Source organism: Anthonomus grandis, chromosome 7 (assembly GCF_022605725.1).
Source record: "Anthonomus grandis grandis chromosome 7, icAntGran1.3, whole genome shotgun sequence".
In the NCBI taxonomy this organism is placed as follows: Eukaryota; Metazoa; Arthropoda; class Insecta; order Coleoptera; family Curculionidae; genus Anthonomus; species Anthonomus grandis.
The window spans coordinates 1,146,108-1,157,320 of NC_065552.1; the positions used below are offsets into that span (position 1 = coordinate 1,146,108).

The 11,213-nt window shown below is 29.9% G+C and overlaps 1 protein-coding gene across 1 annotated transcript; it reads right to left on the reverse strand.

Annotated features, from left to right (window-relative positions):
• Nucleotides 1-6,811: 6,811 nt before the first annotated feature.
• On the reverse strand, nucleotides 6,812-10,885 carry LOC126738249 (uncharacterized protein C20orf85 homolog). The gene is made up of 4 exons (XM_050443490.1): nucleotides 10,805-10,885; nucleotides 10,672-10,750; nucleotides 7,036-7,177; nucleotides 6,812-6,976 (listed from the first exon to the last, which is right to left on the reverse strand). Exons 1-4 carry the CDS (start codon nucleotides 10,849-10,851, stop codon nucleotides 6,846-6,848), a joined length of 399 nt encoding a protein of 132 aa, XP_050299447.1. The 5' UTR covers nucleotides 10,852-10,885; the 3' UTR covers nucleotides 6,812-6,845.
• Between the last annotated feature and the right edge of the window lie 328 nt (nucleotides 10,886-11,213).

Consider the following 11,213-nt stretch of genomic DNA (forward strand, 5'->3'; position numbering starts at 1 on the left):
GTATTCCTCGTAGGTATTGCTAGACCTATTGAATATAGCAGGTCTGGTGAATCTACAGAAGCAGTCAGAAGGTTATACAAATTTTTTAAATCCCGTTGTTTCCGACGAACAACAAGAGGAGGAAGACAAAACAGCTCATACAGAACCCTGTAATCATAATGGTAGTTGTCAACAGGATCAATTTTGGATTTAAATGCCAGGTATTTCAGCATTCTCCGTTGCACCTGTTCCAACCTGTGAATATAGCAGGCATAATGAGGACTCCAGACTGAGGAGGCATACTCCAACAAAGGTCTGATCAATGTACAGTAGAGCATGCGGATAGCAGGGGTATTTGTAAAATCTCTTGTGCATCTCTTGACAAAACCTATTATTTTAAGGGCTTTTGTTACTATCTCAGATATATGAAAGCTAAATGTAAGAGATGAGTCGAATATGACTCCAAGGTCCCTAATTGTTGTCACATTCGACAAGGGTCTATTGCACAAGGAATATGCGAATGTTGTGGTATTTCTACGCTTGGAGAAGCAAATACTATAGCACTTGGCTGGATTCAAATCCATGCAGTTCTGAACACACCACTCTTCCAGTCTGGAAAGATCTGACTGTAGATTGACACAGTCATTAAGAGAGGAGATAGCTAGAAAACATTTCAGGTCGTCTGCAAAACATAAGAATCTGGAATATTTAAAACATGAGTGGATGTCGTTCATAAAAACATTAAAAAGAAGCGGCCCCAAATGTGATCCTTGAGGAACACCTGAGGGAACGCTTAGATTTGATAAAAGAAAATGGGAAATATTCAGCAAAGTGTAGATTCTGTGATAATATTATTAAAAATACCGGCGCTAGAAGATTACAAGCTCACAGGTAATTACAGTACATTTATAATTCCCATCCTTCCCGTGCACTATAAAATTTTAAAATTTGGTTTTTTACATAATATCTTATAATAGAGATAAGCTACATAATACGAAGATGATGATGATTTTCCTGTTGTACATGAAAGTAGTGGTACAGTAAGTTTACTAATAAATAATCATACACAGGGTGGAATTCTTACGTGGAAAAAATTTAAAGAATATGACTATGGTAATAAACAATGACTATTATACAAAATTAAATTCACAAAAACATTAAAATCAAGAACGGTGACCAATGAATTTTTATTTATTGAAAAAGGGACAGTTCTTATATTATTATATTTTGATAAATTAATTACACACAAAATTAAAAAGTTTTATACAGGGTGTCATTGAAATGGTGTAAAAAAATTCGGGGGGTGATAGTACTCCTAAAAATTTTAAAAAAAGTTCCTATAACTATAGGGCGGAAAATGCATATTAAGGGAGTTAGGGGCACTGAAAGGGTAAATTTAAAAAACGGTTTTTTGAAATTGTAGGCTTAAAAAACAAGATAATATTTCGAAAAAAAATCCTCTGCCATAAATTTTGACCCAAAATCAAATGGTGATACTGAAAAATAATTTGGAAAATCGGAAAGGGTAGTTTTTGCAAGGGTAGGGGGTTAATTCGTGAATAACTTTTTTTAGGTTATTTTTTTCGCAACGTGGGTTCATTTTTTAAAAACTACATACTTTTTCCTACAAAAAAGGTACTCTTGTTGCACATCGCCCAGAACGATGGTTTTCGAGAAAATTGAAGGCAAAAAGTTTGCTCTGATGGGTTGCTAACTGGTTAAACAACATAAACCTATGAAAGTTATGGGGTTTCAAAAGTAAACACGTAGTTATTAAATAATTAATTGAAAAATCTAAATTTTATGATTTTTAAAACATCTTATTGCTTTAAAAAAGGAAATAAACCAAAATTCCTTATTAAATGCATACATATTTGATTCATTAGCCTAGTTTACACCGCGAGTACCAAATATTCAGTACGCGGACTAAAACCTCTACATATTCTCAAACCTATTAAGTCACAATTTGGAATAATTTACGTGTAAACTTGTCAACTCGCGCACGTTGAGTTTGAGAATAGGGGATTGGGTCCGCGTATTGAATATTTGGTACTCGCGGTGTAAACTAGGCTAATGAATCAAATAAGTATGCATTTAATAAGGAATTTTGGTAATTGGTTTATTTCGTTTTTTTAAAGCAATACAATGTTTTAAAAATCATGAAATTTAGATTTTTCAATTAATTATTTAATAACTACTTGTTTACTTTTGAAACCTCATAACTTTCATAAGTTTATGTTGTTTAACCAGTTAGCAGCCCATCAGAGCAAACTTTTTGCCTTCAATTGTCTCGAAAACCATCGTTCTGGGCGATGTGCAACAAGAGTACCTTTTTTTGTAGGAAAAAGTATGTAGTTCTTAAAAAATGAACCCACGTTGCGAAGAAAATAACCTAAAAAAAGTTATTCGCGAATTAACCCCCTACCCTTGCAAAAACTACCCTTTCCGATTTTCCAAATTATTTTTCAGTACCACCATTTGATTTTGGGTCAAAATTTATGGCAGAGGATTTTTTTTCGAAATTTTATCTCGTTTTTTAAGCCTACAATTTCAAAAAACCGTTTTTTAAATTTACCCTTTCAGTGCCCCTAACTCCCTTAATATGCATTTTCCACCCTATAGTTATAGGAACTTTTTTTAAAATTTTTAGGAGTACTATCACCCCCCGAATTTTTTTACACCATTTCAATGACACCCTGTATATTGCATAAATAATATAATATCGCATTTTTGATATCGAATTGATTCTATTTAAGAATTCCTTCCTGCACACTTACATAAATTTACTATTTTTTATTTTATTTAGAGCGCACATTCAAAAAATGGTCAATGTATTCAAGTTGAGGCTTACTTAGTGTCGGAAGATGGATCGCTTGTTCCAGTTGGTTCAACGGATTCACATAGTACCAATAATACAGAAGAAGTCGCGGCTCCTGATGTAACCGAAGAAAGTTTCCCTAACTCTAAAAATAATACAAATTTTGCAAAAAAAACAAATGAAGATGACTTGGGGATAATTCGAAAGCCCCCAAAAAGAAATTTGTTAACGACACTGGTAATGTCTAATAAAAAAAGCAAACTAGCTGATTCTGATGTAGAATCTTCATCAACTTTATCTGTTAACGATGCAATAAATTTAGATCCTACTAATACTCCATCTGGAAAAAAAAGACAGCTCAAACAATCAAGAAAAATAACGGAATATATAGATGTTTTAAGAGAAAACGAAGATGAAAAAATAGATCTAGCATTGGCTAAATTTATATTTGGATGTAATCTACCCTTTAGGGTAGTTGAATCACCTTTATTCAAAAACTTCATTAGGACAATTCGTCCTGCGTATGTTGATCACATACCTGGCCGTAAAAAACTCAGTACAACACTATTGCAGACATGTTATAAAGAGTGCCTTGATAGTGCTCGCAAAGAGGTTAAATCAGATTCGGTCATTTTGTGCGATGGTTGGAAAAATTCATCTAGCAACACCAAGACCGTTGTAACAATGTTACACTCGACCGATGGAGAGAGTGGTTTTATTGATGCCTGGGATTTAACGACTGAATCAGAGACTACAGAGAAACTTGCTGAGATAATTATACAATCTAGAGAAATTGCTAAAGAAAAATATAATGTTGATGTGTACGCTGTAGTTTCTGATAACGCTAGTGCAATGGTTAAAATGGGATCTCTCTTAAAACATTGTTTGTGGCACAGTACTTGTAACAGTCACACAGGCAATCTTTTAGCAAAGGATATATTGGACAAGAAATTGCTGAAAAATGTTGTTCTTGTGCTTAAAGAGTTCAAGCAACCTGACTTCGAAAAAATGATTTTAGATGAAGGAGGTCGAAGAATTAAACTTCCTGTAGAGACGCGTTGGTGTTCATATCGTAATGCGTTTAAGAGTTTTTTGGAAAATTTAGATTACATGAAAAAAATTATAGCAGCTGCAAGACTACAAGTTACTGCATTAATATTCAATGACGACTTTGCTGATGACGTCCAAAGAAATTTAGATATACAAAATCCAATTTGTAATCTTATTAATAGCTGTCAGAGCGGGGATACTTCGTTGGCAGATGCTGTGAATCTTTGGCTCGCATTGGAGGTACCAGAATCTTTTGCAGAAAAACTAAAAAGCAGACAAGAAATGGCATTAAACGTTTATGCATTGACAGCATACTTTTTTCATCCAACATATGACAATTCAAAATTATCCTCGTCTCACACTGGAAAAATAAATTCTTTTCTTTTTAAACATCTCAACAACAAGGGAATAGAGGAATGGGATTCTTTTAATATCAGATCAGGTAAATGAATATCCATAACTTTTATAAAATAAATACTTATAAACTTTTTTGTAGGTATATTCGAAATTCTTTATAAGAAGAACGTAACGAAGCCGTTAGTATTAAGTATTAGTATTAACCGTTAGTATGGCTATGATGGAGTGCCCAGTCTTGGGCTCCTTGGCTCTTAAGTTGCTTAAAATTCCGGCATCTTCTGCTCAAGTTGAGCGCTTATTTTCAAATTGGGGACACGTACATACACCTCTTAGAAACAGATTATCTTTTAACCATTCGAAAATGTTAGTGCATCTTTATTATACCCTTACCCTTAATACTAAAAACATAATACAAAATATTAAATTACTTAACCCTGATGATGATGACTATGATGAGGAAGATGACTATTAATTAAATTTTAGATTAAGTGTTCATATGCAACCTAATAAAAAAATGCGTTTATTTCGATAACGGTCTACTTTTTTGGAGATCAAAGAAGTATACCTTTTTTTGACTAGAATTCAGTGCTGTTTTATTATTTTCACTCGTAAATGTCGTACAGGGAGGTCAAAAAAGTTATGACCTTTTTAATCACTCAATGTTGTTGTATGTGGCGCTATCTAGTGGCAATGGCAAAATAGATATCATATTCGTGTTCCACATCCCAAATAATAAGAGTACGCCAAATTTTAGGTTAATCTGTCCAGTGGATTCCAAAATATTTCAATAAATTAGTTTTAACACCCTGTAGAACGAAAACCAATAACATTGTGCTAGGCGATATTGAGCTTAAACGGTTTATTTTCTTGTCAGGTATCCTACATTAACCTATGTCCAATTAATTACTGGACATCCTGTATATTTAACCATAATAATATATGATGTGTTGCTTGGGATGTAATATTTTATGATTGCTTTTTTTTTTGAATAATAAAAGAAACCTTCGTCATCTATATTTAAATTATGCATAAATTTCGTTTAAAAATGTAATATTTATTGATTTTCTTTGTAGTTTCAATTATGAAAAAAAATGCACAAAATTCCTCATAAAAATTCAACATTTGAACACTCGGACGTTCTGAGTCGTATTTTTAACTTTTTTCATCCTTTTTGGTGAATGCATGACCGAGAAAACCGCTCGTTACAAATTGTATTATCTCAGTATGAAATAATTTCTTTGCCTTTTTCGGACGGAATTTTTCATTAGTGCTTTTCTTCGAAAAGCGTCCTCACGGCATCACCGAGAGACTTAAAAGGTTTTATAGTTGCCTCGGGTCAGAGTTAGCGAAGCGAATTTTCCCTCCCTCGATTTTCTCTTGTTGTAACTTGATAAAAAAGAAAATTAGTTTTTATTTTTCTTCCGGGAGAAATCACAAGACTTGAGTAATAATAATAATAACAATATTAATAAATGATTTATAGTATATAATTAGTAAAGTCCAGTTCAGAGATCTATTAGATGAGATCTTTGATGTGCCGCGAATAGTCCGTGTGCCGGTGTTGCTTGTATTGCCACATGGCATGTGTCGCTGCAACAATTATTTCCCGCGTCTAAAGTTACATTTTTATATTTATACATTGGCAATACTTGGTTGGCACCTGGATGCGCAGACGACTTAGCAGTCTTGCGATTGAAGCGCCACCAGTCGTCTCTCTCTCTCTCTCTCTTTCTCTCTCCAAGCATATTAAAAAAGTAATTCTCAAAAGGTAGTTCTTCGCAAGCTCTTTTTCGCAAAAGTCTACATTGTTTTTAAGAAAATCTAATCTAAGTGAATGCTTTGAAACAAGCAGAATTCAGTCAAGTTCTCGAGAGGAAATCAGGGATCCCTGCGACACTCACATTTGTCTTTTAATAGGAACCACCTTTTCGCGACAGCATGCATCGCAAAATTTTATGTAGAAAGAGTCATAAAGTAATATCCTAAACGATATTTAATCATTTCATTAAATAAATCAATTTTTTTTTAAATGTATACATTTGATTCGTAAAATTTGACTACATATGCCCACGTACTATTTTGTTAGACTTTGACCTCAGTCCCAGCCACTCAAGAGTAAAAAATTGCACAGATCCGGCCTTAAATTTTATTTGTATTAAAAATTTTATTTATCGGGATTTTTGGCCGTAATCCTCAAAATCAGTGGGATAGAGAGAGATACACAATCACTTGCACAGCCTAAAGTAGGAATCGCCAGAACGCAGGTGTTTTATCTTTGTTTAACAGACTGGCTAAGAAGAGGTGAGAAGTCTGTGAGTGCTAGGAGTGTTTAAAATGTTTTGTACAATGCTTGGATTTTAGTCCGCGGTCAATTTTTCGATAGTATTTCCTTTCTAAAAATGGACATTCTCATAAGAAAAATAAAAAATAGTGTAAAACATTTAAAATGATTTCATAGAAAAATACGACATAGGCGCATGGACTATTTAGTGCGGCATCTGCGACACATCAAAGATTCTAATAAATCTCTCCAATTTACTTTATTAATACCAAACAAGACTACATAAGATACTCTAGTTGTATAAAACTCTAGTATGATACCTGTATAAAACTCTAGTACGAACTCTAGTTGTATAAAACTCTATACTCTAGTTGTTGCTAAATAGATTGAATGGTACGGTGGGTCGTAAGGTAGGGTCAGCTTGGGGCTGAGGTATAACGGTCCGAACTTTTCTAGGGAATATTCTTTGTAGGCCCTACAGCCTATCACTCCTGAAAAATGTTATAAATAACAGAAGTAAGAAAGTGGAAAAAATTGGAGTTTTCTGTACCTGAAGATGTTCTTGGTATACGGTTGCTCGGTTTTATTGGCCAAATGTCCGGTTCTAAGTTGCCTTTTGGTTTTTTAAAGCGAGTTCTCCTGTCGTATTCTTCCCTGGTTAAACCGTGTTCCCGAATCGTTTCTGATAGGACCTGGAACATTTTGGATTTTTCAAAAGATTTTTTAGATCCTGCTTTTAATATCTTTAAATTGTTAACTTTTATCTTTTGGCATCTATACATATTTTTAGTTTTTAAATTCTTGCACTTTTAGAATTTTTTTATTTTGAATCTTTGAGTTTTTATATAGTCTTCTTATTTAATGTTGACTGTTTTCTTTGATTTTTACTTTCTTGGATTTTTTAAGTGTAGAATCATAGGATCTTTTGAGACTTTTGTGGATTTTTAGTGATTTTAGGATTTTTTTTAGGTTTCCTGATTTTCAACTATTTGGATTTGTGGCTTATAAGACTCTTGGATTTTTATTGAGTTTATGGATTTTTATATTTTTTCTATGGGTTTTTGGATTTCTTTTATTTGAAGTGTTGATATTTTGGATTTTAGGATCTTTTAATGGGATCTTAGGATCTTTTCTTAATTCTTAGATATTTAAAATTTGGATTTTATTTTTTTTTTGAATTTTGGATTTTCAAAATTAAGTCTTAGAATCTTAAGATATTTAAATTTTTAAAATTTTGAAACAACTATTTTTTTTAAGATTTTTGATTTTTTTTTTGATTTTTTGTCTTTTATAGGGTTTTCCGGAATTTTCAGATCTTATGGTCTCCAAAATATTCACTTTTATCTTAAAGAAATTTTGGAAATTTGGAGTTTTGGATTTTTAAAATTTAGTATTTTAGGATCTCGAGAAATTTCAATTCTTAGGCTTTTGAGATTTCTGATAGTTTTTAGCATTTTAGATTTTTTAGGATTCTAGGATTTTTTTTTTGGTTTTTGGATTTTTCTAAGATATTTGACTTTTATCTTTAGAATTTTTGGATTTTTTAGATTTTTGACATATAAATAATTTTTTCTGGTATTTTGAATTTCTAAAATTTAATATTTTAAGATCTTAACAAATTTAAGTTTTTAGGTTTTTGAAATTTCTGATTATTTTTGGCTTTTTATGTTTTCTAGGATTCAAGGTTTATTTTGGATTTTTCCGGAGTTTTTCAACTCTTAGGGTTTAGGATGACTCTGATGTTGACATTTATCATATAAAATTTTTGGAATTTTATGATGTTAAGTTTTCAGGTTTTTGAAATTTTGAATTTAGGATTTTTTAAAGGCTTTCCGGATGTTTAAATTTTAATATTTAAGGATCTTAGAATTTTGAGTTTTTAGGAATTTCTAAATATTTTTAAAATTTTAGATTTTTAAGATTTTAAGTTTTGGTCTTTCTAAAATGTTGACCTTTGTCTTATTAAATTCTTGGAATTTTTAAATTTTTAATACAATTTGGAACTTTTTTAATTTTTGGATATTTTGAGTTTTTAAAATTTAATATTCTAGGATGTTGAGAATTTTATATTTATTGATTTTTGTCACATTTCTAAATGTTTTTGGCATTTTTGTAATTTTTAGATTCTTGGAGATTTTCGGATTATTCAGATTTTAGGCTTTAGTGTCTTAAAATTGTTGACTTTTGTCTTATAAAATTTTTTGGACTTTTTTCAATTTAAGATTTTTGAAATTAAGATTTTGATTTTTGATTTTTCAATTTTCGAATTTTCGGTGTTTCTAGATTTCTAAAGTCTTGGATTTTGGATTTATGAATTTTTGATATTTTGACGTTTTAAATTTTTGATATTTTGACGTTTTAAATTTTTGGATTTTTGGAATTTTATGATTTTATGATAAAATAATAAAAAAATATTTTAGATTTTAGATTTTAGATTTTAGATTTTAGATTTTAGATTTTAGATTTTAGATTTTAGATTTTAGATTTTAGATTTTAGATTTTAGATTTTAGATTTTAGATTTTAGATTTTAGATTTTAGATTTTAGATTTTAGATTTTAGATTTTAGATTTTAGATTTTAGATTTTAGATTTTAGATTTTAGATTTTAGATTTTAGATTTTAGATTTTAGATTTTAGATTTTAGATTTTAGATTTTAGATTTTAGATTTTAGATTTTAGATTTTAGATTTTAGATTTTAGATTTTAGATTTTAGATTTTAGATTTTAGATTTTAGATTTTAGATTTTAGATTTTAGATTTTAGATTTTAGATTTTAGATTTTAGATTTTAGATTTTAGATTTTAGATTTTAGATTTTAGATTTTAGATTTTAGATTTTAGATTTTAGATTTTAGATTTTAGATTTTAGATTTTAGATTTTAGATTTTAGATTTTAGATTTTAGATTTTAGATTTTAGATTTTAGATTTTAGATTTTAGATTTTAGATTTTAGATTTTAGATTTTAGATTTTAGATTTTAGATTTTAGATTTTAGATTTTAGATTTTAGATTTTAGATTTTAGATTTTAGATTTTAGATTTTAGATTTTAGATTTTAGATTTTAGATTTTAGATTTTAGATTTTAGATTTTAGATTTTAGATTTTAGATTTTAGATTTTAGATTTTAGATTTTAGATTTTAGATTTTAGATTTTAGATTTTAGATTTTAGATTTTAGATTTTAGATTTTAGATTTTAGATTTTAGATTTTAGATTTTAGATTTTAGATTTTAGATTTTAGATTTTAGATTTTAGATTTTAGATTTTAGATTTTAGATTTTAGATTTTAGATTTTAGATTTTAGATTTTAGATTTTAGATTTTAGATTTTAGATTTTAGATTTTAGATTTTAGATTTTAGATTTTAGATTTTAGATTTTAGATTTTAGATTTTAGATTTTAGATTTTAGATTTTAGATTTTAGATTTTAGATTTTAGATTTTAGATTTTAGATTAATTTTTATTTTTTAAATTTAATAAATTAAAGTAATATAAGTTTTTTTACTCGTTTACTGCATCATTCTTTGACTCTTTCACTCGTTCCCTCTTTCACTTTTTCATTCTTTCACTCCTTCGCTCTTTCATTTTTTCACTCCTTTGCCCTTTTGCTTCGTCCCTCTTTCACTCTTTTACTCCTTCCCTCTTTCATTCTTTCACTCTTTCACTATTTGACTCCTTGACTCTTTGACCTCTTTATCTTTATGTCCATTTTATTCTACCTCTTTATTACTCTTTCTTTCTCTGACTCTTTGATTCTTTTATTTTTGGTCTTCATTACCGTTTGACAATTTTGCTCTTCATCTTCATGACTCTTTTACTATTTACGACTTTTGACTCCTTGACTTTTTGTTTCTTTTATTCTTTATCTTTATAAGACCCTCACTCTTTTACTCTTCGTCTTTATTACTCTTTGAGTCTTTGACTCTTTATTTCTTCTACTCTTCGCCTTTAATACATTTTGACTCTTTGGCTTTTTGACTTCCTGACTCGTTTACTCATCAACTCTTCGTCCTCATGATCACTTGACATTTTATTCTTTAGATTTTTGACTCTTAGACTCGTTTTTACTCTTCCTCTTTATGACTTTTTACTCCTCCCCTGGTCACCCTTTCAACAATTTTCATTGCAACTATTATTTCCGTTTAACTAGGACTGTGATATTAAAAATTCACATTTAATAAAACGTTACCTTATCGAAATTGAGGCAAACCGCCCATTTTTGAGGCCACTGTCGCCTCGCTTTCTCTTCCAACAGATTCTGGGCCCTCCTAAAACAATTGATAGTGAAACTTAAATTAACTTAAGTTAATTAAAATACTCACAAAACCTCATATTTAACAACCAAATCGCAAGCGGAGGACGCTGCCATATTTAGAAAAACAAAACGGAAACACGTTCGTTGGTTTTAATTTTTAACCCTCAAAGTTTGATCGATATTCGCCTCCACAATTTGAGGAAAGAGGCAAACGTCGAAACTTTAACTTTGCCGAAGTAAAGTGGATGTGAGGAGTGAAATGAAACTCATATTTTACATTTTAATATTGCCGACGTTATTTTAGACCATCTTCAGGGCACTACAATAAATATAACACTATTAGTGATAATTAATTATTTATTATTATTCTGAGAGCACTTTGAAAATTCGCAAAAATGCCATGACAATAATTTAAAAATTCTAAAACCAAATTGTAATTTTATGAATTTTATTACTTGATCGACATTTTTGCCCAT

Coding starts and splice junctions, on each gene's coding strand:
- LOC126738249 (XM_050443490.1), bottom strand. CDS start 10,851: ATGGCAGCGTCCTCCGCTTGCGATTTGGTTGTTAAATATGAGGTTTT. Junction 7,178..10,671: donor TTTGCCTCAATTTCGATAAG/GTAACGTTTTAT, acceptor AAAATGTTCCAG/GTCCTATCAGAAACGATTCG. Junction 6,977..7,035: donor TATACCAAGAACATCTTCAG/GTACAGAAAACT, acceptor AACATTTTTCAG/GAGTGATAGGCTGTAGGGCC.